General features: G+C 40.5%; 5 protein-coding genes across 6 annotated transcripts; 2 read left to right on the top strand and 3 right to left on the bottom strand.

The window, feature by feature from the left end:
* Nucleotides 1–274: 274 nt before the first annotated feature.
* hopx (HOP homeobox) lies at nucleotides 275–5,220 on the top strand. The gene is made up of 2 exons (XM_077577058.1): nucleotides 275–579; nucleotides 4,917–5,220. The coding sequence occupies exons 1-2, from the start codon at nucleotides 448–450 to the stop codon at nucleotides 4,992–4,994; spliced, it is 210 nt and encodes a 69-aa protein (XP_077433184.1). The 5' UTR covers nucleotides 275–447; the 3' UTR covers nucleotides 4,995–5,220.
* Nucleotides 5,221–9,375: 4,155 nt separating this feature from the next.
* On the bottom strand, nucleotides 9,376–14,110 carry arl9 (ADP-ribosylation factor-like 9). Of its 2 annotated transcripts, none has more exons than XM_077578648.1 (4): nucleotides 13,447–14,110; nucleotides 12,900–13,080; nucleotides 12,579–12,754; nucleotides 9,376–10,991 (listed from the first exon to the last, which is right to left on the bottom strand). In XM_077578648.1, exons 1-4 carry the CDS (start codon nucleotides 13,720–13,722, stop codon nucleotides 10,818–10,820), a joined length of 807 nt encoding a protein of 268 aa, XP_077434774.1. In that variant the 5' UTR covers nucleotides 13,723–14,110; the 3' UTR covers nucleotides 9,376–10,817. The 2 variants fall into 2 exon arrangements, with proteins under 2 accessions (XP_077434774.1, XP_077434775.1); XM_077578649.1 differs by having other exon boundaries at nucleotides 12,900–13,077.
* Nucleotides 14,111–14,268: 158 nt separating this feature from the next.
* On the bottom strand, nucleotides 14,269–15,831 carry LOC144059514 (snRNA-activating protein complex subunit 1-like). Its single transcript, XM_077578647.1, has 2 exons — nucleotides 15,160–15,831; nucleotides 14,269–14,801 (listed from the first exon to the last, which is right to left on the bottom strand). Exons 1-2 carry the CDS (start codon nucleotides 15,772–15,774, stop codon nucleotides 14,346–14,348), a joined length of 1,071 nt encoding a protein of 356 aa, XP_077434773.1. The 5' UTR covers nucleotides 15,775–15,831; the 3' UTR covers nucleotides 14,269–14,345.
* A 692-nt stretch (nucleotides 15,832–16,523) lies between these two features.
* On the bottom strand, nucleotides 16,524–23,752 carry srp72 (signal recognition particle 72). Its single transcript, XM_077577717.1, has 20 exons — nucleotides 23,605–23,752; nucleotides 22,955–23,071; nucleotides 22,386–22,506; nucleotides 22,082–22,202; nucleotides 21,705–21,848; nucleotides 21,497–21,608; nucleotides 21,100–21,131; nucleotides 20,679–20,803; nucleotides 20,539–20,596; nucleotides 20,240–20,371; nucleotides 19,815–19,943; nucleotides 19,649–19,721; nucleotides 19,517–19,581; nucleotides 19,315–19,410; nucleotides 19,105–19,208; nucleotides 18,505–18,582; nucleotides 18,263–18,400; nucleotides 17,568–17,605; nucleotides 17,313–17,472; nucleotides 16,524–16,975 (listed from the first exon to the last, which is right to left on the bottom strand). Exons 2-20 carry the CDS (start codon nucleotides 23,052–23,054, stop codon nucleotides 16,804–16,806), a joined length of 1,998 nt encoding a protein of 665 aa, XP_077433843.1. The 5' UTR covers nucleotides 23,055–23,071; nucleotides 23,605–23,752; the 3' UTR covers nucleotides 16,524–16,803.
* Nucleotides 23,642–26,966, top strand: LOC144058984 (leptin receptor overlapping transcript-like 1). Its single transcript, XM_077577718.1, has 4 exons — nucleotides 23,642–23,798; nucleotides 24,716–24,791; nucleotides 25,089–25,275; nucleotides 25,350–26,966. The coding sequence occupies exons 1-4, from the start codon at nucleotides 23,783–23,785 to the stop codon at nucleotides 25,464–25,466; spliced, it is 396 nt and encodes a 131-aa protein (XP_077433844.1). The 5' UTR covers nucleotides 23,642–23,782; the 3' UTR covers nucleotides 25,467–26,966.
* The last annotated feature ends 187 nt before the right edge of the window (nucleotides 26,967–27,153 follow it).

The raw sequence follows: 27,153 nt of genomic DNA, 5'->3' as shown, positions 1-27,153 counted from the left end.
TTTTCCAGTTAACAAGAATTGTTTTTTTTAGCGATAGTAAGGGCTACAAGTGTAGATTGAAATTGTTTATGTGGTAAGTCAGTTGTTGTTAGGTCACCTAGCAAGCACAAGTTTGGAGATAAAGGTATCCTACAGTCCAAAATAGCGGAAAGTTTGACTTCACTTGTGACGTCACTGCATTGCGACCACTACAAGCTGTCACAGAAAAATGAGCCATCACCCGCCCGGGGTGTCATGCAGTTTGTGACGTCAGAGCTCCGCCTCCAACGGAGGAGCGCTCCGACCTCCGGGACTCCGGCGGGGAGCCGTCACACGCCGGCGGCAAGTAGTCCGAAAACACGCAGCCGAACCCGCGCCCCTGACAGCCCGCGGCTTCCCTCGACTCCCCCCCCCGGCGGCAGCGGTGCCCCTGCTCTCCTCCCCGACGCCAACTCCGGAGCAGACGACATGGAGTGCATGAAGCTGTCCGACTACCAGGCCAAAGTTTTGGAGGAGAATTTTAAAGCCAGCAAGAATCCCGACGCCACGACGCTCATGCTGGTTGCCGCCGAGTGCGGACTTTCTGAGGAGGAGACGCGGGTGAGTCCTCACACAAACAAGCATCATGCGGGTTCGGGTTCGGGTTGCAAGTGCGTGCGCACATTACAATTCGAGTATGGAAATCTTTTTTGTTTGTTTTGTCTTTTAATGAATTTTATTCATTATAATAAAAATATACGTTTTAGTATTCATACGCTTAAGAAACAAATTTAATGAAATAATATAATCACATTGTCAATCAGTTATTTAAGCATATGTGTCAATTATCCAGCCCTGTCTAATCATAAGACTTGAATTGAAGTTATTAAAATGAGTTATTTTATTAAATAGTGTAAATTTACTATATTATACACATTTGATTTTATTAAATAAAAATGTGTATAAATGTTACAATTTATTGCATATTAAAATATACATGGTATTAATAAATTTATATTGTTTTATATGAATGTTTTATTTCAGCATAAACTAAGATTATCCCAGATTTCACCATAATTAACACATTCATTTAATCAAATTTGTTCATTATTTTAGATTATTTTTTAATTTATCTTTGTATTTTACGCTCTAAATAAATTAAAATGTGCCTTTAAACATATTAACATCTATTCCATTTTGCATCCTGCAGTATTCATGTTTCAGAAATCCAAATAGAAACTGCCACCCTCCACCCGCCATGTACGAAAGTACACTTTGACATATTTTGAGTTGCAGTGTGGCACAACAAACCCTCACACTATACCAGGAGGTGGGCAATCTCGGTCCTCGAGGGCCTTTCTCACTTCCAACACAAGCCGATTCCAATCGACAGGATCGTTATCAGGCTTATGCAGATGAGCTGATGAGCTGATCATACATCAGCTGTGTTGGAGAAGGGCAACATGCAAAACCTGCAGGACTCCGGCCCTCGATGCCCACCTCTGCGCTACGCAATATATGAGACAGACACAGTCGCTACTGTAAAATTGTGCAGTCTCAGGCCATATTGTGCAACCATTTGGCCGCTGTGAGCTCTCTTGTGGTCAGTTTTAGAATCGAGTCAGAGCTTGGTCCATGTTTTTGTTCAAAAATGGCATTGTAATGACATTATTCTAGTCAGACAGCAAATCTGAAACAAAACAGGGCTACTGATTAAAAAAAAAAAGTGTTTAGTAACAAAGTCTGAGAATGTGTACACCCTCCCTGTAAAAAAAAAAAAAAAAAAAAAAAAAGTGATGCAGGCATGTCCAGTATCACTCCCCATCATCTTCCACCCATGTAAATAATGAAGTTTACATATAAGCAAAATTGTGCTGGATGGACAACAGCTGCTCTTTCGCTTTCATGTCATGTTTTTAAAACACTTTCATCCATTCGCAAATGGTACATCTTTTTTTTCCCCTACATTAAGCCAACAAACCAGTTAGTCCGGCCCGGTTTGACAACATAGCACCAGCATGAATCTGCAGCGTAAACAACCCTGATCAAACAGACACGTCACACTATCAGAAGCTGTCGGCGTAAAAATGAGGATCATCCAAGAAAGATTCACCTGCGGCACAGTTGTTGCCCCCTGATTGAAACCGATGACAATAATGGTGCTCTCACTTCCAGATCGGACATTCAATTAATTACTCGGGGGGGGGGGGGGGGAAAAGACTAAAACTTTGTATCAGTCAATGAAGCAACTGAAGCTAGAAGTAGCTCGACAAATTTCAGGTATATCTCGACGGCTTCTATGATTTATTTTGTGACAGGATGGTCTTAGCCAGCAGAAGTGGCAAATCCAAGTCCAGAAAGTAAAAACCCTGCCGCAGTTTGGCTTTAGCCCCTGATGCTAACTAGCTAGCTTCCTAGCAGTAGCCGTCCCTTGTTAGCTCCCTAGTGGCTTTAGCCCCAGGTGCTAGCTAGCTACTGCTAGGAGCTCGATAGCTAGCATTAGAAGCCAAAGCCAAACTGTGGCAGGGTTTTTACTTTCTGGATCTGGATTTGCCAGCTCACGTTTCCTAATCGTGGGCCAAAAAATCCAACGCTTGATGACTTCTGCTTCACAACGATAGTAAAAGCCGACATCGAACGTATATAGTGTATAACCAATCAGAGCAAAGCGTATTTACACATCAAATATAAATGAGAAATCCAGTCGCCCCATCTTTAAGGTGTTTTGACTGGATAGTTATGGCCAAATCATAACTATCTTGCAAATCCAATTAAAGGACATCAAAGGTTATAAAAATAAATAAATAAATAAAAACTACAAAGTGTGCCATGGCACCTTTTAAAAGCTTATAACACTGCAATACTGATGAAGTTTGTGGACTTTAGTAAGTCTGAATTGGTTGTGTTTGTGTTTTCACAAACGGAAATGACATTATTTCCACACACAACTCAGTGATGTCTAAATATCCTTTTCGTGTGTTGCTATTGTATAAAAGCGCACATGGCGTACACATCGGGTGTTTCAAGTGCTTCTGTTTTATTGTGTGCGAGAGGGCTCGGTGCGGTCTGGGCGGGGTGCAAGGTTCACATGTGGCGCCTGATCAAAAGACTTGACTTCATTTCCTCTCAAGTGTTCTTGGATTGTTAACAAAGCCCTCATTTGGGGAAAGGTTGAGCTCCACAAACACTCGCGCACATACAGTAACATATACACAGTAACGCACGAGGGCTTGGGGCCACTCCCCGTTTCACATAAACGGCGTTTACAATGTGCCGCGCGGCCTCTGCACGCCGCGTGTGTGAGTCCCCTTGTTTGTTTGGGGTGAAAAGCAGACGACTGTCTCGGTTATGCGGCGACGAGAGGCCCAGGAACATGTAACACGACATGCGAGTGGCCAATCCAAACTACTACCGAGAAAAGTATACACAGGGTAAAGTGTTGTTGAATTAGTGCCTAGAGATTTATTTCCACTCATGGTATTTTTATACGTACGTATAGAGTAGTGTCCCAAAATAGCCTTAGGCCAACACGGCTTTTCTCGGTGCCTTTATGAGAAAACCTTCTACTTTCCCCACAATGTGTGTGTGTGTGTCAATTTCAGAGCGTCATACAAGTATTTAAATGAATTGTTGATGTGACTTGATCTGATCTGCTTCTTGGAACAACAAACCAATTGACCTACAACTCGCTGAACAAGAAATCTACTTTGGAATCCAAAATTATTTTTAACCAACTTCAAGATTTGGACAGGCTTAGATCCTATTTTATTTATTTGCAACAACTGACTCGGACCTATGTGATACTTAGACCATAGTTCTTGCAAACTACTTGAGACTTGAACAAAATGACTCGTAACAGACTTCAGACTTTTGAAGGAAACAAACTTACTTAAAATTTGGAATAATAGACGTACCTGTATATCTTACTTTAGACCAGTCTTAGAACATACTTCAAATTTGGACCAACTGACTCAGAACCTTCTTCGGACTTAGACCAAGTGATTTAGAATCAACTTCAGATTACACCAACATACTTCAAAGCTACTTTAGACCGACTTGGATCTAATTAGAAACATTGACTTAGTTTAGACTTGGACCAACAGACTTAGATCCTACTTCAGTCCGGGAACAAATCATTTAGAAGCTACTTATGTCTTGGACCAACAGACACAGAATCTACTTTAGACTTGGAACAACTGACTTAGAATCCACTTAAAACTTGTTTCGGCAGATTCAGAACCTTTATTCGATTCAGACAAAGTTACTTAGAAAGTACTTTCAACGTCAACCTACTTTAGACCTGGACCAGCAGACTTAAAAGCTTCTTTAGACCAACTGACTTGGATCCTAATTTAGACTTTCAAATGCCTCTGATTCTTAAAGCCTACTTTAGACTTCAACCAGCAGACTTCTGGAGGAAATCACTTAGAAGCTATTGAAGACGCGAATCAACTTTAGACTTGGAACAACTGACTTAGAACCTACTTAAGACTTGGACCAACAGACTTAGAGGCTACTTTTGACCAATAGACTTGGATTGTACTTTGGACACTCAAATAAATGCCTTAGAACCTCATTTACACTTAGACAAACAGATTTAGATCCTACTTTAGTCTTGGAACAAATGACTGAGTCAGAACCCATTCAGCCATCAACCAACTGACTTGCAAGCTACTAAGACTGAGACCAACTGACTTGGAACTCTGTCCTTAAATAGGCCATCAAGTTCAGTTCACAAAAAGGAATTTGGGCCTACAGATTCTGGTGCGTGTTTACAGAAGCCGCCGTTTTGTTTGAAGACCTTTTTGAGGGAATCACAAGTGCACCTGTTCTCAGGACTATTCATGCCGGGTCTGTTACATAATCACTTCTCGTCTTTCAGGTTCTGCCAAGGGTTTTGTGGACAAAAAGAAAAAAAACAATGTTTTAACACCTCCCTCCGCCTGTTTTCCCTCCAGAAATGGTTCAAGCTACGCACGTCTCAGTGGCGCCAGGCTGAGGGTCTTCCAGCTGAACTGGGCTCTGTGTTGGATTGAGACCCACCCCATCGCCCAACCCATCATTCCAGCCCCCCCCCCCCCCCAACTCCTTTGTGGACCTTTCACCTGGAACTTCCTCTTCTTCCTGCCTCCTGACTCTTTTTATTTTATATATGAAGCTGTTTGAAATTTGGGAATGTGAAGGTGCTTGAGTGCTGTTGACTATATTGACGTGTTTACATGAAATGACAGATTATTGTGAATAAATTAAGCGTTAAAATGGCTTGTCTGGTCTTTGTGTGGCTTTGCTTTTCAGGTCTCTGAACCTTATAGGCTCATTCTTTATTTTTTATAGCGGTGGAACAAAAAATAAATTAATGTCTATTTTTCAAGTATCTGTACTTAACTTGATTTTTTTTTTTTTGGACTACATTCTACCAGAAGCTCTCTTTTCCCAACGCTGTCTTTTTAACAGTTCGTCTGACGTATTATTTGCGGCCTGGCGGGCCCGACTCAAAAGTCCCCGACCCCGCGGGACAGACGGAAACACGAGCCGGATGCGGCGCTCTGCATCACGGGACAAACAAGCGACAGGTGATGTCATTCCATTGTCCGCCTGTCCGTAAAAAGGATGTGAGCTCATAGTCGTGCGCTAGCTTTGGCCCTCGCTCTCAGCGTTCTGTTGATAAACAAAATGTACAACAATGGGCGCTCTTGAGCGCCTTTGGCAGCTGCTTGGCTGTTCCCGTGCCATCGGTGGGTTTTTCAAACGATAAATCAGCCATAAATGAGACACGGTGGAAGGAAAGGCAAATAAGAAACAATGAGGAAGTAAGCCCTTTTACACAGAATGTTATTAAAAATGTCGAAAGGGTTCGTATTACTTATTGGATGCTGTGCTGACGCATTTGCATGAGAGAGAACCGCCCCCTTAAAACAGCGATTTCAGACGGAATGTTCCAACTTTGAGAGACACCTGGGAACTGTTTGAAATAGTAAAAAAAAAAAAAGTGTCCTTAATGTTGCCAAATATGGTAAGAGTTTCTGAAGTGAGTGTAAAGGTAGGAGGGCGAGGGTCCGATGGCGGTTGAGGTTTTAGTGTGAGAAAGTGCCTGCACAACCTGCTCGACTGAAACCACCCAGCAGGTACTTCTGGTAATGCTGCTCATCAAGTGCGTGTTATATTGCAGTTTTGTGTTAATGCCAGTACAAAAATATACCACTTGGTAGATGATTTTGTATGAAATATAGATTCTATCCATAGATCGTACTGTACACGGGTGTCACATCCTCAACTTTGTTTCCCTCCAAAAACAAAATAAAAGCCACATTTTAAATTGACCCATTTTGCCATTCAATGTGTACAAATACAGACTCCTAACTTTGTGTATTACATGCTTAAATTGAGATAACTATTAAACAGGATACAATTGTTAGTAAAAAATAAAACTAGACTAAGTGCAATTTCTGCAGAAATTTTGTGGGAATGCTAAGCTGAATGCTTATGAAGGAAATTGAAAGATAAATTATGTGAAAATTACAAAGTATCAATGATAAATGAATTTTAAAAAAAATTGAACCGCAATCTGGTGAAGGTGGGGGTTCGAACCCTCACATCCTGTTCACTGGTCAAAGCTCCACTGTAGTAGCCTACCCACAGAGCCTCATTGAATTGTTGTGAAATGTAAATGAGGGATCTATTGCTGAATGCCAGGGTGAATGTGCCGTTGAAAATGAATGACACAGTACGGGAAATTCAAACCCGAATCCAGTCTGAAAGTTATTGGCTTGCAGGAGTTTCCATTGTGAACACCTACAGTAAGTTGTTGACTAATTAAAAAATGTTTCAAATAAAAAGGCTATTGCAAAGATATTTGGGGGGAAATGTTACATAGAGCAGCTTTAAATAATTGGACAATGATTATTATGTGAAATTGAGCTAAAATGTGGCCCAAGTGGGAATTGAACCCTGACCTTCCACATACCAGTCATTTGCATTAACGAATGCACTATTGTGGATATTCAAGTATCTGTGACATTGTACAAAATTGTATTGCGTAATCAAGCGTGATAAAGCTGAATGCTAACATTTGAATGCATGTGGAATGCTTTATTCTAACAATTTTTTATTTGATAAATCGCTACTACCAAAATATTAATGTCAAAGTCACTGTTCTGCTTGACATGTTTCTTTGCACAAAAAGCTGGTTTGCTCCAAAACCTGTTTTTGGTGAAACCAATCTACTGCTGATTATTTAAGAATGTAAAAAGCCACAAACTGTTTTGTTTAGCACTTTTATTGTATATTATAGCGTACAATTCCACCTAATCAACGTTGAATGTCTTTTAAGGCCAAGCATGACTTGTCCCAAAATGTCCAGCGTGAGCATGTTGTGATGTTTAGGAGCACAAAATGCAAACGGAATGCAAATGTTGCCTTGTTTTTGTTTGTTGCTAGGAGAAGTGAGCGGAGCTGTGAGGAATTTGTCACTTGGAAGCTGCTCGTTTTTTGTTTTTTTTTTATCCTCGACTTCTCCTATTCATTCTTTTCTATCGTGTCTTTTAAGAGGATGTATTTGCTTGTTTACACAGACAAAAGTCAAATGTGATCTAATTTGATTACAGCCGTCTCCCATATTTGCCAAGGCCTTATCACATAGGAAAGTAGTACATCGGTGTCAAAGAAGTATGATGAAGTGATAAATCTCAAAATTGAGCCAAGGTAGTAAGTAGACGTTACGAAGAATCTTCAGCAGTGTCGGTTGCAGGTGCTTTGGCTCATAATTTCACCGAAGTAGGACTAAACACAACATCAAAACCGTTGGAATCCAACGGCTCGGGGGAACGTCGCTAACCATCTACAACCGCCAGTTCGTCGACGAATAGCTGGAGTCCACAGTGATTGGATTATTTCAGTGCGTGATTTAAAGCCTCAATGTCTCAACGTAGTGTAGCCGGCAACTATCATGCTAATAAATGACATTACGTCGTTTTTAATTACAGTGAGGCAGGATCGGCCCCGGGAGCTGCGCTTCCTGTGTGGGCTCTTGATCCGATTACAGCGGCACGTTGATGTGCTTTTAATGTGACAGCCTGATAGGGGGGGGGGGGGAAAAAGTGACATACAAAATCCCGAAAGCCCGGGGCCTGTTTGTGTGCGTGTAACAGTTAAATAATAATAGGAATATGTTTACTTGTGCAGGTGAGACCCATGTTTTTTTATGCACAATCCTATTAATCTAATTAAAATAATTGTTTAAAAATTTGAGAAAATTCTTTTTTTTTTTTTTAATAAAGATTATTACATGATTACACTAAGTTAGTATTTGTTTTTTAAATATATATAATGTATTTATTAATTCTCCTATTATGCCACGTTTCAAAATGATTGCTTTGTGTAGAAAATATACAAAATTATTATTAAATGTAATATTTGATTATTTTGGTCCTGTTTGAAAATATACATTTCAAAAATATAATGTAATATTTTATTAAAAAACAAAATGTTTTTAAAATTAATTATTTTTAATGATGATTTTGGTTGAGTTTAAAAAGTATTACTGGCATTCTAAATGTATTTACCAACTGTCTTTTAATGCTAAGTCTCAAATTGACTGTTTTGTTTTATATTACTCAAATTTTTGTATTGCTCACTTAAAAAAAACATTACTGATCACTTAAAAAAAACAATTGCAGCAAAAATAAAGAGGAGCAGGGTTAACAATGTTCCTTATTTTGGTTACATGCTGAATGTCCTCTACTTTTTTTGAGGTCTTCTTCTGCTTGTCTAATTGGGCCCCTGGCACTCCTCCACCATCATCCCGCTGCACTTACTAACCTTCACTATAATGTCAATTTGGCACGTTGAAAGCTTTGTCTGTGCACTATATGGACAAATTTAGCCTCTCCCCTTCGTGTCTCTTTACGAGTTATTGATCCAGCTGAGAAGGACGCTAATAGACGCAAACGGCAAAAGCGCTGAACATGTCATTTATTGTTATGAAGTACATATTGTCAACTGAGAGAGGACCAGGAGTCCATTTAGAGGAAACACCAAACTGTAATTATATGAAATTTAGGATTTATTTAAAAAGGTAGCTGACACACCTAGCGGTTAATTGGGGCAGGGGTTGGTTGCTTAGTGAGAATAAACTGAACCTGTTTAACCCTTGCAATAAATCATAAAACAAGGCAAATATTGCCAAACAAATATTTAAAGATAGACCCGTGACGCATTCAAGCCCTCACTTAAACTCGTTTTTCCAAACACAAACGCAACTGGAAGAAAGTCGGGAAGGTGTCGCACTTATCTGCCTTTGTTGCCGTGGAGACGCGAGTCCCTAGCAACCGCACACGAGTAACCCGAGTCACACGCTTCATGCATTACCTGACTTGTACAGAAGGAAAACAATAATAACATAAAATCAAAACCATCAAATTCATTACACAACACTTTAATTTTATGTGGTTAAAAAAAAAAACATCATCGTTTGACTGACTTATGTTTGTTTGTCCTACAAAGGACTATTAAAGCAATACAAAAAAGAAAAATAATCTGTACTGTAACTAAAGACATAATTTTATGAATACTGTAGTCATATCATCTAAAAAATATACACTTTTCTCAAAAATTACTATTATTGAATACAAGACTTACCTTGAAAAGACCAGTTTTTTTTATCTTGTAAATCAATAACTTTAAACTACAATATGGACAACTTTATTGTTTATAATTCCAACCAGAGGCCCCAAAAATTATAGAGGACAATGTATATATTTATATATGACAGCTACCTTGACCTTATTTTAAATAAACACAATTGGCGTTTATTAGAGTAACGTAATGTCAAGAAATGAAGAATAAATGGTAAATCTTTCATTGAACTTTGACGACGCCTAGTGGTTAAAAGGTGTCATTGGCTGAGTTGAGAGGGGACATGAAAGAATACAGTAAGTACAATTAGATATAATATTGTTAATAATAATAATAATAATAATACATAAAGTTGTAACATGAGGAAAAAGTAATTTCGTTCCATAGTGATGTTGTTGAACTAATATTTTTGAGGGTTCTAAAGATACAAGATTAGTACATTTGACTTGCGTGGGTTTTCACCGGGTACTCCGGTTTCCTCCCACATTCCAAAAACATGCATGGCAGGTTAATTGAACTCTCCAAATTGTCCCTAGGTGTGAATGTGAGTGTGGTTGTTCGTCTCTGTGTCCCCTGCGATTGGCTGGCAACCAGTTCAGGGTGTACCCCGCCTACTGCCCGAAGCCAGCTGGGATAGGCTCCAGCACCCCCGCGACCCTAGTGAGGAAAAGCGGCCAAGAAAATGGATGGATGGATGGACTTAAAAACATTTCTGTGTTAGCCTATTATGACTTTATTCTTGTAACATGTCCACAACTTTTTTTTCTTGAAAAAAAATCACTTGTGATATTACAAGTTTATTCTGTTGAAATGTTAACATTTTTCTAACATTATTTTACTATTGCTATGTATTCATAGCATTACCTGTAAAATTATTAGGAAAGCCACAATATTACAAAGCTGTAACTTTGTCCTTAAAAAAATGAAGTATTTTTACAATCTATTTTCCTGATGTTTTCGGATTCCTTTAACAATACAGACATGAACTCCTCGTCTATTCAAGTGATTCCCAACCACTGTTGAAAATCAAATTTCCCTTAAGTGGTCCAAAAATTCTTATCTAATTACTACAAAAACATTGAAAACGTCTTTGGTTAAGTTCCAACTTTCTTTCAGTGGTGCTGGTTTAGCGGACCAAAGTGAACAAGGTGCAACGAGAACAAAACAATAACAAATCGCCAGTGGACATGAAGGCGCGAAAATATCAAATCGGGAGTTGCCGAGGTTTACTTGCCGCCGGCCATTTGGATGATGAGCTCTCGAGCGTCCCGCACGCCCGAGCCGACTTCTCCTTTGCCCTTCTTGACGCAGGTAGCAATGAGGAACATCTTGCGCTCTCCCACCTGGGAAAGCTCCAGAGCGTCGTGAAGTTCAGTGATGCTGCAGGCGCCTGGTAGGTCCTGCAAGACAACATTTGTTGATGTGCCTTTTACGAGAACTATGTCATTGCTTATTACCACTTCATATAATTCGCCATTATTTTCTGAAAAATGTCCTATTGACTGGTTTTGTGCTCATCCACAACAAAGATGGAGCCAAAAAGGTCTGTCTAAATAGGAATTTATGAAGGAGATCAAATCAAGACCCCCCTAGGCATATTTTTATAGCATTAACATAACTTTTTTTCAAGTTCTTCAAACACACTTTTAAAATATTACAAACACATACAATAACATTTAATATATTGAGAGAGCGCAAGAGCAATAGATAAGATTTTTTTTTTGTACAAACGGTGTTACAGTGTACAGATGTCTATGCCTTGACAGTAAGCAAATACCATTTTCCCTCAGTAACAAACTTATCTATTTTTTTTAGGCAGAATCAGATATTTGGCAAAATAAAATTATGACACCTGAATAATTGGCTGATTAATATAAAAATATATATAACCTGTTTTGTTCCTTTTATGCGTACAACAATAAAAATGTGAATTACAGACGGAACATTTGACTGTTTTACAATACTTTTTTCTGTTATAATTGTTAAACTTCACAACAAAGAGAAAGAAAATCTGACATTTTTTTGTCGATTTTCTTTGAGGTGGGTCATTACTTTTGTCTTATGTTTTAATTATAAAAAATATATATCTGTGAAAATGAATGAAAATAAGCCAATCTTTTGGCAATTTTATATTGATTTTGGCCTATTAAATGGGCCAGGCCCTATCAATAATTATGCCCTAAGGTGTACATTATAAAATCTATAGCCGCCACTTTCTGTAGATGTAAAAAGCAGTATTATGAAATAGGATCTCATGTTGAATATTTTTTTAGCAAAAACTCAGCTGATCTTGAAATACTTCCTGTTTTCATTCGAATTACACTCAAAATATTTCTAATTTCAGTGTGATCACATTTGTGGGGTTGACTGTACCATTCAAAAATCCGATAAAAGCAAATAGGCAACTGCAGCATTACGGTATCTTAATTGCGCAAAACAGTGTTTCCCACCCAAGTAAATTGGCCACCACCCAAGACGTTTTCAAGAAAATGGATTAAAAAATATATTTAAGGGGGGGGGGGGGTGTTGGGACTCAGGATATACCGCATGTAACGTTAATTCGCCGCCACTCACTTGTGGATCGTGAGGCTAGAGGAGACATAGTAACAGGACCGAGACCCGCCTCCCGTCCAACCCGCCTCCCATCCCCACCGGCGGAGTCCACCCACCCAAATAGATTTCAAATCTGTGGGAAACACGGCAACATATCTAATGCTCGCTCATAACGCAAATTTTGTGTTGCAATACAAAGAAAATAACAAATCGTCCAAGTGACCTGCTTTGGACAAATTTGACAATTGGTGTACTCGTATGTTAAGGTACAACTGTATTTATGAATGCACAACAAGAACAATCAAAAATGTATCTATTCTGCAGAGTCTATTACATTTATCAAGATTTAGACAAGGCACCTGTTGCTAGGGTGTAATCTGGGCTGAAGGACGCAAAAAGCCTTTTGTAGCTTTTGAGAGTTCTGTCATCCTCACCTGCTTGTTGGCCAGCACCATTAGAGGCAGGCAGGGGTCGGCATTGAGCAGCTTGTGCAACTGCGCCTTGGCGATGTCGAACAGCTGCGGTGCTGACGAGTCGACCACAAACACCAGCAGCAGCGCCTTGGACATGTACTTTGGCCAGTAAGGCCTCAGCTCCGCTTTACCGCCAACTGATGACAAATGCAAGACAAGACAGTTAAAAGACAAAATAGTTGCTGGGTTTACAGCAGGTAACATGTTCTGGCTGTTCTCTACCCGAGTTTAAAAATGTGAGAACTATTCATCAAGCAAATCAGACACAAGGCTGCTCCTTACTCTCGAGGAATTCAATGTGGAGGTCTTCTCTGTTTATGGAGACGGCGTTGAAGCCCTGCGTCGGCTCAATGTCCACGTCCAGGCTGCCGATGGCCAAACAGTACAGCAGACTGGACTTACCGGCTCCATCCAGACCCAGAACCAGCACCTGGGTCCCCTCTGGCTTCACCGACGTCGACTGCTGCACAAATAAGTGAAGGTTGAGAATGATGAGTATTTTTTTCCAGATTCAAAGTGTTTACATGAAAATGTTTCATTCTTTTTTAAATAAATTGCATTCCCTTCTTACCATTAGGCAGTGCCTCGAGTTAAATTTTATTAAATTAAAAGCTTCTATGTACCCCAATCAAACGATTGAGGCAAATGGCCACCTCAAGAGTTTTTACTTTTCAAAAGTAAAGTGTCATAAGAAACTTTGATGCTGGTTTTACTTTTACATAAAGCTGGGAGTGCATAACTACATCATGATAAAGTTGTGTGACTCTCCGGACGTTTGAAACATCACCGAGGTGTGCATGAAAGCTTGCCCGCCCGTTGTGACGCCTACCTCGGATACTTTCTGCTCTCTCTCGGCGGAGCAAGCAGTCTCAACGCGGGCTTCAACGACAGTTTCCTCGGTGTCTTTCCCACTCTCCTCCACCTCCTCTTTCTTCTTCTTTTCCCCGGCGGGCCTTCGCCTCCCCCGGCCGCTGTGACTCTCGTCCCCCGGGCGACTTTCACCGGACTCTCGGGAGAAGAAAGCGTAGTTCCAGACAACATAGGCCAGTCCCCCCGCCAGAGCCACGGAGACACCGAGGACGCCGGCTTCCCTCAAGCCTAACATGGCGCTCACTCGAACTAAACACGGTGAATTGTTTAAATAAACATGTCCGTTTCAGTTGAATTGAACCTTCGAGTCTCGCTTTTCTTTCATCAACAAGTGGATTACTAAACCGGAAGCGGGGCGGAACTTCTTCACCTTACTTCCGGTTTCGAGTCTTTTGTTGATGTAGTTACTCGGTTCGGCCGACAGAGAGAATTAAAAAAAAATCTGCCTAATTACTTAATGTTTAAATTCCAAGATTTATAGAATTTTCTGAATAGAAATTAAAGTTTGATTTATTCTGAACAATCCAGTTTTTTAATTTCGTCGTGTTTCTCTTAACTGCACTGCTTCCATTAAAGGTGTTTAGATGTTTTTTTTGTCCAATCAATCAGAAATGGTACTGTTTTTTTTTGTTTGTTTTTTAAACTCGTCACATTTGAAATTTGCCTCGCTGTTATATTGCATTTTTGTATATAGACAATTTTTACAACATGAATGTCATAATGTAAGTTTTCAAAGGTGGGTAACAATGTGTATGACAGTGCAGGCAAATATAGAACGCTCTATATAAAATGTAATTTTATTTCTTACCAAAACAAATACAACAAATAAGTGAGCCCATAAGTGCACATGACCCTTTCCTACTGCTTGCAGCGTCCCTGCTGGTTCCTCTGTCTCGTTGGCACCCTTTCCTCGTCCGGGGCGCTCAGGAGCCACGTCTTCAACTCTGATTTCTCCGTATTTTTCCCAAGAGTTTTCCATGTGCGGGCCCTCAGCGACAGGGGCTTGTCCGGCTTGTTGGGACCCTGCCGCTTGCTTGCAGAGTTGGCCGAATCCTCTGCCACCGCCGCCACCACCACCTGGCGGGGCCTCCTGGACTTGGAGCTCCCCTGGCTTTGCCCGTAGCTCTTCTTCTTGATGGAGGCCAGCAGGGCGGCTCGGCTGCGGCAGGCCTCCTGCTCGGTGGGCTCATCCTCATCCTCGCAAGCATCTTTTGTTTGGTTCAAAGTCTTCTGCTGCCATGCGAGGAACCCGTTCAAAGTGTCTTTCAGGCGAGAGGTAAAATCTGCATGGATCATGGTGGCCTGGAGGTGGACCTACAACAGCCAAGAGGCAACACAATTAAAAAATTGTACCATTTAAGATCATTGGTTGACTATATTTCCTGCGAATAGTAAATGTTAAGTGTCTCGGTAAAAATGTACACTTTTAATAGCTTCCCTTTGACACTTTATTATTATTATTATTATTATTATTATTATTATTATTATTATTATTAGGGGCCATGCCAAGAAGTGTTTTCTTCATCTAGTGTATTTATCCCCCCCCCCCCCCCCCGTGTTTACATTCAGATAAACCAAGCTAACTAAAAGTAAACTCATTAGCACAAACGTTATCCCACCCCCGTTTTACGCAGTACTTCTCGGCCACCGTAGTAGTAACAGCTGTACGGACCTCCACTAGCTCGTTCTTGATCTTGTGGTAGTGGTTCTGGACGTTGGCGACCTCCTCCAGGTAGTCCTCGGTGAGCAGCTCCGGCACCGCGGTGGCCTTGGCCAGCATCCTTGTGCACACGTCTTGACCTTTGGCCTTTTTTGGCCGCTGGAAGACGAGCAAATGCGGCATGGCAGTGTAGTCCACCACCTTAGCGGAGACCAGCTTCCGGTAGACGTAAACCACGTCCAGGTGTCCGGAAGAGATGGAGTCCCGCAAGAAATTCTTTACGTCGTCCCAGTCCCGGAGAGCCAGGCGGATCCGCACAGGTGGAGAGGCGAGCTGAGTGTGGTAGAAGGCGTGCATCAAGTACAGGCCGCCGACCCGCACCTGGTAGCAGTAAGGTGGCAGGAAGTACTTGACGGCCGTGGTCATGGCCACCCGACAGAAGCGCCTCATCTCGCTCATGCTGGGGATGCCCAGAAAGACGTCCGAGAAGCGGGCGTCTCGCCAAAGGGCCGTGAAGCGCTCCAGGCGGACCGAGTCGTTGAGCTGGAAGCGGCTGAGGAGGTCTTCCACGTCCTCTGTGAGAGGATCGTAGAAGGTGTCGGGGTACTTGGGAGGCATGCGAGGCATCCTGGACCAAATTGTGATCAGGTGGGTGCGTCCAAGCAAAGCGTTCTCATGACTTTTAAGCAGTTTCCGGGGATGGGCGTGGCCCAATTACGACAAATTCAACCGATTTTTGTATACTGTTTGTGTATAAAGACATTGTTGGGTACAGGGGAAATAAAATGCACTAAAGTTGCGTATTATTGTGAAAAAAGTATTGTTCAAGAGATGAGCACACAATAAACTTACTGCCAATAAAGTTGTCTAACTAAAAAAAAACAATTATTTTGTAAATGTAAAATGTTTAAGATGAAACTAATATGGGAATTAAGTGGTATATTTACAAGAGAAGAAAAAAGTATATTTCCACGACTAGCAATAATACAATAGTAGTCTATTTTTAGATTTTGTTTCAAGATTAAAGTAAACATAGTATTTCCAAATAAAAAGTTGCATAATTTTAAGAATAAAGTCATCACAGGAATAAAGCTGTACTGTTACGAAAATAAAATCTTAGAAAATAAAGTTGCAATTATTTTCATTAAGTCAGTTTCACCTATAAAAACATATATATTTCAAGATTAGTTGTAGTTCTATGCTAAGTTTATTCCTACAATTGTTTTCCCCAAAACATAACCTAACAGTCGTTCACAAAGTACTTATTTTCCCAATAAATTATCAGTCGGTATTACGGGTGCCACTGACACTTTGAGGTACTTGAAGTCACATGGTTTCAAAACATGATTATCAACACAAACATGAGCCCAGTGCTGTTCATTTTCTACTTTTTAATTCAAATGAGTTTCATTTTTTTGAACACTTAATATAATTTGTCTTGCGACAAAAACAAAAGGAACACTCTTTGAGACGTATACTTTCATTTCATCTGAACCGCCTTTGAGAGTCCATTTTGTGCCGTTTCCTGTACGGTAAAAATAAGACAAAAAAGTGGAGGGAAGTTGTAGGTTTTGTCTGTAAATCAAAAGGAAAAAGTATGACCCAAGAATGGGGAAGAAACAAATCATTGGACTTGAATGGTCCTTTCTTCCGAGGCTACCAGCCTCCTTTGCCGCCCTTTTTCTTCTTCTGTGGTGCCTTCTTGCGCGTGGCCCCAGACGATGCGGGTTTCTGCTGGCGCGGAGGGACCACATTGCTGGGGGCTGAGCTGGACGCGGAACCCGGTCGAGGGGATGTTGGAGGGCTGCTGGCGGTTTTGCTCGCATCCCTGGAAGTGGAGGAAGACAAACAAAATTTGCTCATTATGCTGGTCACTAGTTCCATAAATATTGGGACGAGGACACAACTCAACTTTTTGGCTCTGAACACCACCTCAATAAATTTGGAAAAAAATGAACAATTTGTGACTTAACTGCAGATTTTCAGATTTGAGGGTTTTCGCATCTAAAATCAGATTGTAGGATTTATACCAGTTTGCATAAATGCCACCCACTTTTTAAGGTCTAAAAGTAACGGGTGGCCATAGTGCCAATTTATTTCAACATAGATTGGGACAGAAATTTATCTTAGACCGTTTGGATTAATATTTCAATTGAATTACTTACAGCTCTGACGAGGCTCCCGTCGTGGCCCCCTGGGTGCCTTTCCCGATCTGCTCCTTCTTCTTGCCCTTCTTCTTCCCTCGGTAGTAGGAGCGTTCCCTCATGGGCAGCCACCTCTCTGGGTCAGGGGTGGCTTTGGGGTCGCAGTTCTTCGGTAGTTTACCTGGAGGGAGGGAGGAAGCGGAAAAGGAGGTGGCGGGTACTTTTAAGGCCTCCAGCCAGGCCAAAACGGTTGAATAATTGGTAAGCAAAACTTACCCTTCTTTTTCTTCTTCTTCTTTTTTATATCCCCTTGTCTGGAAATAAAAACAAATATTGAAAAGTTATTATTTCAATTATACACAATAAACTATCTTTCTGAAACACCCTAAGTTCCACAAGATGGCGCAATCGGGATTGCTTGGCCTGTTTTTTTTTTTTAATGAAGAGTCTAAGCAGCTCGTGTATTATTTTTTTCTGCATTCTCTTCTAAATCAAATAATCTGTAAACCAATCATTTTTAGGGGTAAAGCAAGGTGAATTTGAAATGATCACGTGTTTTGGGATTATAGTTTGATTACGGTTCAAACTACCAATATAGGCAATTACTTACCTTTTTTTATTTCTGACATAATAGTGCGGTGTACTGTACTTATATTAGAAATAATAATGTTACATTACAATTCAGTTGTATTAATAAATATGTAATAATCTTTACATATGAATAATCTTTAAGAATTGTATGTTTTTAAACATTTATGTACAATTTATATTAAACTTTTTTGCAGTAAATTTGAATTGACTCATTAATCTGTGCGTGTGATAAAAAAAAAAAAAAAAAGTAGCCGATATTTAATCAGTTTTAATGGTCACACTCAACTTGTTCCAGTATCTTATAATATTAAATTGCAAGGCACTTGGAAGTAACTAACAAACCAGGAAAAAAAAGTCAAGCAGTAAGAACAAATTGTTACCCTTCTTCTTTGGGAAGATTTTCTCCGGCGACTTTGGCTGCCTTTTTCCTGACGTACGTGGCCCCGTGCGAGTTCTCCAGCTCGTCCACGTCCACCTTGAAGGACATGGTGTCTGCCGAAGGGAGGTGCTTGCTCAGGCTGGAGCGGAACGCTAAAGGAAATGCAACATCTTTCAAACTCTTGACTTCTAAAAGTTGCTCGGCAAACTGAAAGAGAAGATGTGAGTTTCTTTTCAAGGATACGATTTGGCTTTGTCCGTGTCCACCAGAGAGTAGGCGGAGATGAGTTGCGCCAGCGTGTGAATGTCCTTCGGGTTTTGCCTATTAGATGAAATAACATTCAGCTCAAGAGGACAAACGCAAAAGTGGCCAGTCTCCATTTTTGCACATAGAGTAAAAATTATTTATTTTTTGGATTTAAGGTTCCAGGTAAAATATAAATATATATTTTATAGTATTATCAGTTAATCTAAATTATGAATCTAATATGTTAAAGTCCAAGTGGTCATTTTACACATAATGCTTTGAGAATAAAAATGAGTAAGCTTCTTTTATATTCCACAGACATAAAAATCAGTGCCAAGACTACAAGTTCTAATTATAATGTAGATTCTAATTATTTCCCAGTTGTAGTAGTACACAACAGCATACTGCAGCACACCGAGTGCCACAAAATAATTGGAATAGCAGCTGTATAGGAATTAAAGTCCACGCTTATCTTGTTTGTCCTGCCTAAAACATGATAAAATCTTTCCACTGAAACTTGGGAATCTTTATGGAAAACGGATTTTGAGCTTATTAGTAACAAATGTTTTTTTTTTTTCCCTCCCTGTGTGAACTCACTTCCACAGTTGCTCCAGATCACTAATGGCTTCCTTTTTTCGGCCGTACTTCAGTTTGAAATTGGCAGCTTCTCGCACCAGAGCCAAGTGGGCTGTGGATCCCGACTGAGGAGGAAAAATAGGGAAGACTCAGGTAAACATTAAATATGCTAATCAAATTATGCTACTTTTCTGCAGTTGGGGAATTAAAAACAAACGGCAAGACACAAACCTGTTTGGACTGGTAGTGCTGAATAGCTTGTCTAAAAACGTCGATAGCGCCGTCAATGTCTTCTTCGTGAGAGTACATGGACACCAGAGCCGACACCTGAGCAACGTTTTAGTTTAGATGGACATTTTGTCAAAAATGCTCAATCAAGCCTTTTAATGGTAGAAAGCAGAAGTGACAATGCTGTACATCGATGCATAATTACCATGCCCTCTTTGTGCTTGAACTCTTCAATGGACCTCAGGACATCGCAGGCTTTTGTAACGTGACCTGAGAGGAGGAGGGGGGGGGGGTGTTATAAACATATGACAAAGAAAAAAAAAATCAATGCTTATACCTTGAACTAAATACAGCTGTGCCATTGTCAGTTTGATGCCCGACGCGCTCTCTGGATGCTGATCTGAGAATTGCTGAAGATGGAAGGGAAGAAAAAAAAACACACACACATGAGCTCCACGGGTGTCATATGCGCCAGTTGGCTCGTGACTCGACAGCCGTCCTACCTGGAGCAACTCGACCGCTTTGCTGTGCTGCTTCTCCCTGCACAGCTGAGCCACCTGGATCAGGACGGGTCGCGGGTGACCCGGGTTCTGAGACTGAAGACTGGAGGACAGCTTTCGGCACTGGTCGGCCTGTTGGATGACAAAAACATACCAAATAATGATTGCTAAACTCATTTGCTCCCCAAAATGTATAAAAACATTCTATTTTAAATTTTACCATGGTCTCAAAGACGTATTCATATGTTTTTGATGTTTTTTTTTTTTTTATGCTAGAGCATACAGAAGGCTTTGATGTAGCCTCAGAACTGAAGAGAATGCTTGAAGCAATGGTAGTTATTACAAAAACAGCCAGCAGGTGGCAGCAGATTATAAGAGATCAGCCAGGGCCATGTTGTCAAGAGCTGTAAAGGTTGCTCCAAACTCACCTGGTTCGTGTACATGGCCAGCAGGGCTTTGTTGAATTCAATGGCCTGTAGCTGCATTTTGGCCAACTTGTATTCGACCCCTTCTGCACTTGTCAGCTTCACCTTCTTCTTAGAATCGAACACATTTTGGTCCTGTGGAAGAACACTTCCATGAGTGAGACGGCCCGATTGGAAGCATTGCCTTTATTAGTATTCCAATGAATGAAGAATAAGAAAAATTTGCAAGCCATCGCTGCTTGCAGCTTTAACTAATGTGTTTGCCTTTCTGTGACCTTCACAAATGCTTGCCATAGGCCCACCTTGTTTATTGTAATGATGTTATTGGCAGTCACGGCCAGCAGGCCCACATCCGAAGGCCTAAAACAAGCAAAAACAGTGTTTTATGAATCCAACACAAGCTTGCCACGTCTGCCTGTAAACGAAAGGACATTCGTCTTACTTGAGCTTGATGACCTGATTGTAGAGCTGCAGCGCCTCGTCCGTCCGACCTTGCAACTGAATCACGTACGCCATCTGAGAATGAATGACAGCCAGCTCCGACTCGACGTCCTCCTCGGTTATATCCTGCAGGAGATGACACCATTATGACGAAGGGGGGAAAAAAAGCACAGATGAAGCGCAATAACAATGTGGATGTGGCAAATTTTGATGAATAAAGCTTAATAAATAAACCCTTAACGCGAATAAATTATCATGAATTAGACAACTATAGTTCCAAGACAGACAAGATTATTATTAGATTAGATGATCATGTTGTTTGCATCCTTCTGCCTTGAAACAATGGATTTAAGCACCACTACAAGTCATGCGGGCAATATATGTGCCGGTATCCATATTATACATCAGATGTACAAACTTACCGAATCGTCAGCCAATGACTGCCGGCAAAGCTCTGAAATACAAGAAAATTAAACATGTTTACAACAGTGATTGCCAACTACCATCACATTAGTGTTCAATGAAATATCATAAAACGGCGTGCCGTGTGAAATCATCCAACTCTGTTTAATTCGCCCGGAAACTCATATACTTCCAACAAATAATGTCTCTACTTTGTTGAAATATGCATGCCAACAGGACAGACACATATTTCACAATGAGAAAGTAAATAGATGAGTATGACATTTTAGTATTTGTAAGATTTTTGGGGGCTAATTATCTCTGATATAAAATATATGCTAGGCTCATAAATGGTTGGAGAGAAAAAAAAAGTTTTACAATCAAAAAGTTGGGACTGTGAAAAGGACTAGGCCTGACCTTCAGCTTGTTGAAGCTTATTGTATGCTGCAGTCAGCTGACCCTGGCCAATCAGCACGCAGGAGGCATTGTAGCAAAGCTCGTACGTCGACTCGGGGAGGCCTAAATCTTCCTGCGAAATGGATAAAATAATACACAAAGGATCTGATTTACCAATATTCCTAATAGAACCATATCGAGCGTCTTTGTTCATTGAAACGACGCTTACCAACGGTGCCTTCTCCCACTGGCTTACGGCGGCCATGACAGCCGCGAGGTTGGTCTTGCGCTCTTCTTCATACTCGTCCTGGGAGTTCCTGATCAGATCCTTGTAGACGGACTTGCACTCGTCATAGCGCTCCAGTCTGTACAACTGCACAAAGGTGAAAATAAAACGTTAAATATTTGGAACGTAAGTTTCCTTGACACTTAAACAAATCCACACATACACTAGACATTAACATACAGAATGTCTGGCAGCCTAAAAACATGCTTTATCAGCTTCATATCAAACAAGATGTAATTGAAATAATTGTCCATGCATACATTTACCAACCAGGTGGATTTTTTATTTGTATGGTCTAAGAATGAATTAACAAGTCTCACCACTTGACCGTAGAGTTCCTTCAGCTTGTCAGTCTGCTCGGGAGCACTTTCGATGATCTTGAGAGAACTTTCAACTCTGTTCAAACGGTACTCGCAATAGGCTTTCTCGAAAACAAGTTCGCTAGAGGAGGAAGTGAAGCACAAAAAGTAATGTTTCAAACCAAAATGGGACTAATGCTGCATAGTACAAGCGACCCAATCAGGCCTTTTCCAAATGTGATAAACATTTGATAGGTTCTGGTTATCTGCCAATGAGAGTGCAACGTAAACACACATATGTGATAGTCAGGTGATCATGATTTACCTGCCGATAATTTTGTTGTGCGTGTTCATGACATTTAAAGCCTCCTTGAAGGTGCCATTCTGGATAAGGCACACTATTTTACAGTGAAGGGCCGTCACATCTTCCCTATTTACTTGCAAAACTGTGGCAAAAGTTGGAAAAAGCAGTACAAACGTTACAACTTCATAAAGCAAAGCACATACTCTTTTTTTTCTAGAGTGGGATTGCATTATAATATGTCAAAAGATAAACTGTAAAATGAGCCCACTGACACGAAACAGACACGTCACTCACTAACCACAAGAAGGCGATGCAACCTAACACTACAGCGTCGCATAACACATATACAACTTAAATTATACTTATACCGCTACATTATTGAATCTATTAAAGGCACAAAAAAGCAAAAACGAGCAAATAGTGTCATTAGGCTGATTTAGGGCCCGTATCCTAGCCACATGCTAACAGCTGCACGGGGAGTTTAACCGTAGCTTAGCCACGGAGCACCGCTGACAGGAGCCACAAGTTAGCCCAAGCTCAACCTACAATTCGACAACATGTCAGGCTTCGCTCGCAGAAAGGACACCTACTTTTTGTAAGAGCTTTCAAGGCTCTCGTGTAGTCTCCGTTCTGTCCGCAGCGGTTCACTTCGGTCCACAGCGACGCCGTGGCCAGCCCACCGCTCGCCATCTTTGATGAGTGGACTACTACATGTCGGAAATAGAAATGTGTACATCCGGATTAACATTAAAAAAAAAAAAAAGTTGAAACTTCACATCAAACACGATCGGCTTTAATATATAATTATATAATAATTGTTGTAATTATTTTTATATCCTCCAACGCGTTGCTGCAGTGTTTTTATGATGGAAATACTGGGGTCCTCGTTTTACGACGGAGCTACACCCATACGGTGTCGACGTAAAATGAATATGTACGTAAATCGTAAATTTCGGGATTGTGTTACTATTTTAATCATTAGTACGGATGTTTCGGGATTCTGTTAATGTTTTAATACTTAGTACTGTTTTACTTCGCAGTGTGAGTTTGTTATTATCTTAAATGACAACGTTGTTCACGTACCTATATCAAAGGGAGTCACAAAGTTCCAATTAAAGCAACAAGTCCCTACTCAGTTCAGTTGCCGACGTTAATAGTAACACACAACACATTTTCAAATCCCTCGACAAAGACCGTTATCATATAGCTGATATCCTATTTAAATAAATAAAAAACTTACCACGATATTTTTACAGCCATCGAAGGATTTCTTATTATTCCGACATTCGAGCTAGTCGTTGAATGCATCTCGGCCGAAAGCGAAATGTTCCAGGTTCCGACGCAGTCCTCAGCGGATGCGAGGGGAAGCTGTTGTCATCTAACTCGGCTGTATTGTGACGATCCTTTGTCCAGGCGAGATGGCAGGGATAAAAGGTGCGGTATATGACCTTCTTATCCATGACATAGCTAAAAATAAGAAATAAAGGACTAATGGCATCTGCTATGTTAGCTTGACGCAATGCGTTTAAGCCATACGCGCGAGTTTGGCATTTTTAGCCAGCTAATGGGGAAGTATAGCCACAAGGCCGATAGTCATTAGCATTAGCTTAAAATATAACACCGCCATGTTTGTTAAGTCAGTCTTTTTTCATTTAATGAATCGGCGTGTGTGTTGTAATGCTTAAAAGCATTACCCCATGTGACGTTGCCGCTTGTTTTTGTCTTGCCAGTATTACGTTGTAACAGTCGCTAATAGGCTAAGGCTAACTAAAGCGTCAATTGGGCGATTACGTGCCAATTGGGTCATGCCAATGTGCGTTTAACAAAAAAAAAGACGTTTCAAACGCCTTACTAGCGTCGTCTGTCTTATTGTCAAACGTGAAATCAGCTGATATGTCACATGGTATGTAGCTTGGGGCTCAGCTTATTGTTGAGGAGGTCCCAAAAGTCATCCGTTGATTTCAGATGTCCACTCAATGGAAGCAATATTCGGTACACTGACCTGCCCTATCTATGTCGTAACGGTCGTTTCTGGTTGACACAATAAGGCACACATTTTAAGAGCCTTGAAGTCTGGTGCCCCCATTTTTTAATATATTTTTTTGCATGCAACTTCCGTTGGTGACAAGAGCTGCCACTTCTGTAGACATTTTTTAAAAGCTTTTAAAAACACATCTGTTTAGGCAGACATTCCCATAAGACTTGATTAGTTATATTAAGTGTTCTTGTATTAACTGTGTAGTATTTGTGATTTTATGGGAAGTATGGTTGAAGTTTGAGTCCTCTGCAACATTCAATACAATGTACTTACTTGTAGGTTTGCCTGATGAAATGTCCTTGCTACATTCTAGCTCTCATCGCACTGTCCTTTGGAGGAGCCATTGGCCTCATGTTCCTCATGCTGGGATGTGCCCTCCCCGTTTATGAGTAAGGAAGCTGTGTCAAATTTTTTGAAAATATTTTATACTACATAAGTTAATAATAAACTTTTAAGGTCTACTTATTATTACCTTAAATGAATCTATGCTGTTCTCTGTATAACTAGCCAATGAAACCTACCAAAAAATTGATTGGTCATTAAATTCACACTTTTTGACAAGTTGTACACTGACTTGTTTTTGCCGTATATGTGCCATTCCTCCTTGATATGTCATGTCCGTGGTTAACAACACATCAGCTATTGCAAATGGCAAATGCACCTCTCAACTCGCTATGTGTGCCCAGCAAATACTGGCCGCTGTTCCTCCTCTTCTTCTACATCCTCTCGCCCCTCCCATACTGCATCTCGCGGCGGGTTGTGGACGACACCGACTCAGCCAGCAACGCCTGCAAAGAACTGGCTATCTTCCTCACGACGGGCATCGTCATCTCAGCGTTTGGCTTGCCAATTGTCTTCGCACGAGCTGAAATTGTAAGTCACCTGAGTTGTACAAATATCTCAAGAGGTGGTTAGCGCTAAGGCGGAATCGCTGCTGATGTTTGCAGATTGCCTGGGGGGCGTGTGCGCTCGTCTCGACGGGCAATATTGTCCTCTTTGGAACCATCCTGGGCTTCTTCCTCGTCTTCGGATCAAATGATGATTTCAGCTGGCAGCAATGGTAAACCAGCAGAGCGAGGGGGTCTGAACCATTTTTATTATTAATATTATTATAATTATTATTATCATTATTGTAATAATTATTCTTAGCATCATTATTGATGGTCTTATTATTTGGTCCTTGTTCTTATTATTTATAGTAGTCACTTTGAAGCCGTGCAATAGCTTTTGTTTTATACCGGCCTGCTTCACATTGAACTGACATGAGGTTGGTGTATATTTTCGTTCATTTTTGGGAATGTTTCTCAGATACCTTCCATGACTTCTGTTGTGATATTTGAGTGTTTGGAGCCAAACTGCCATCGAAAACAACTTGTAATGCTGTCAAAACTAGGAAAAGGACATTACCTGAACGTCTCAGAAGACCTCCATGACAATGTCAATTCATTTTTGTGTTATTTTGAATACATTGACTCCAGTCCGCTAGGTGGCACACAGTAATGTCCCTTTTTGCTGGTTTGCCAACTGCTAACACACATTCAATAATCTACATAAGCAGGGGTGGGAATCACAGAATATCTTGCAAAATGATATTATTGAAATATTTTGCCATTAAAAAAATATACAATACTCATTATACAGTATTGATTTTATCAACTTTTAGCTCAAAACATTAAACTCATAATCCTTTGACTTGTGTGGTGTTATTGGAACCTTGTGGAGACTGTGAGAATGCCTGCAGAGAAGGAGACGTTCACCAATCCAGTCCAGACAGCAGATGAATACCGCGCACACAAAGCAATCACATGATGATAGTTTAACCATTTCACAGTTGATGGGTGGGCAGGCACACTAGTTTGAGTTGTCAAACTCAATACTGCACGGATTCAGAAAGAAAATAAATTCCATATACACTATCAAGATAGTGATATTTTGTCCCACTCCTGCTCTGTAGGCTTTTAATCCAAAATGTGGTGCCATATCACTACAGTTTTGTTTTTTTTACTTGTTGCGTCATGCTCCTGATGAAAGCACACAATGAACATTTATTCATTTATCAATAATCCGTTTGACATCCATCTAATCCTATGTTGCATTTTTTTTTTACGTTCTCCTGACGTCATCATTTCAGTGAAGGCATTGATTGTACCGAGAAGCACTGGAATGAAGGCAGCTTCTGTGACAAACTACTGACATAATTTGCGTGCTTTGTTCCATAATACTAATGCTTTAAAGTTGGTCCAAATGTGCTGAACACGAGACTTACCCACTGGTGATGATGTAAAAAAAAAAAAAAAAAATTGAGTGAGTGAACGAGAACACTAAGACTACTTTCCTGTTAAATTTGTCCGACATGGTCTGACAGTTTGTTGCGTAGCTGTAGCTTGGGCTTCTCTCTCTCTCTCCGCTACTGCTACTAGCAGATTGCTTCCACACCGGCAGTCATGTCTTATTCATTTATTTTCTTTAATAGAACAGCTCATGTTCGATGCTATTCTTCTATCTTGGTAATCAGCATGGCGAGTTTTTGTTTTTATTTTTAAATAAATGCAATTTTGGGACAATCTGTCTGATCCGTTTCAGTGTTGTCTAGTGAGAAAAAAAACGTGTATATAATCAAAAGTTTGTGAACCTCTGGAGCAATTTAGATTTTTAAATTGTTTCAACCTGATTTTGTTGTTCAATCTGAAGTTCCTTATGTGGACAGATGAGTCCAAAATTGAACTGTTTAGTCATAATTAAAACAGTAAT

Source organism: Vanacampus margaritifer, chromosome 10 (assembly GCF_051991255.1).
Source record: "Vanacampus margaritifer isolate UIUO_Vmar chromosome 10, RoL_Vmar_1.0, whole genome shotgun sequence".
NCBI lineage: Eukaryota > Metazoa > Chordata > Actinopteri > Syngnathiformes > Syngnathidae > Vanacampus > Vanacampus margaritifer.
Note: the sequence above shows the minus strand (reverse complement) of the source record. Positions and strands in the feature narration are given on the sequence as shown.

What these genes read in the sequence shown, in the direction of transcription:
- hopx (XM_077577058.1), top strand. Translation starts at nt 448, where the DNA reads ATGGAGTGCATGAAGCTGTCCGACTACCAGGCCAAAGTTTTGGAGGAG. An exon ending in TTTCTGAGGAGGAGACGCGG is followed by an intron (nt 580 to 4,916) that starts GTGAGTCCTCAC and finishes TTTTCCCTCCAG; the next exon opens with AAATGGTTCAAGCTACGCAC.
- arl9 (XM_077578648.1), bottom strand. Translation starts at nt 13,722, where the DNA reads ATGTTAGGCTTGAGGGAAGCCGGCGTCCTCGGTGTCTCCGTGGCTCTG. An exon ending in CCACATTGAATTCCTCGAGA is followed by an intron (nt 12,755 to 12,899) that starts GTAAGGAGCAGC and finishes ATTTGTCATCAG; the next exon opens with TTGGCGGTAAAGCGGAGCTG. An exon ending in TGGTGCTGGCCAACAAGCAG is followed by an intron (nt 10,992 to 12,578) that starts GTGAGGATGACA and finishes GTTGTCTTGCAG; the next exon opens with GACCTACCAGGCGCCTGCAG.
- LOC144059514 (XM_077578647.1), bottom strand. Translation starts at nt 15,774, where the DNA reads ATGCCTCGCATGCCTCCCAAGTACCCCGACACCTTCTACGATCCTCTC. An exon ending in TCAAGAACGAGCTAGTGGAG is followed by an intron (nt 14,802 to 15,159) that starts GTCCGTACAGCT and finishes TGGCTGTTGTAG; the next exon opens with GTCCACCTCCAGGCCACCAT.
- srp72 (XM_077577717.1), bottom strand. Translation starts at nt 23,054, where the DNA reads ATGGCGAGCGGTGGGCTGGCCACGGCGTCGCTGTGGACCGAAGTGAAC. An exon ending in AGGAACTCTACGGTCAAGTG is followed by an intron (nt 21,849 to 22,081) that starts GTGAGACTTGTT and finishes ACCTTTGTGCAG; the next exon opens with TTGTACAGACTGGAGCGCTA. An exon ending in ACAGCTGTATTTAGTTCAAG is followed by an intron (nt 19,582 to 19,648) that starts GTATAAGCATTG and finishes TCCTCCTCTCAG; the next exon opens with GTCACGTTACAAAAGCCTGC.
- LOC144058984 (XM_077577718.1), top strand. An exon ending in TGTGCCCTCCCCGTTTATGA is followed by an intron (nt 24,792 to 25,088) that starts GTAAGGAAGCTG and finishes ATGTGTGCCCAG; the next exon opens with CAAATACTGGCCGCTGTTCC. An exon ending in TCTTCGCACGAGCTGAAATT is followed by an intron (nt 25,276 to 25,349) that starts GTAAGTCACCTG and finishes TGATGTTTGCAG; the next exon opens with ATTGCCTGGGGGGCGTGTGC.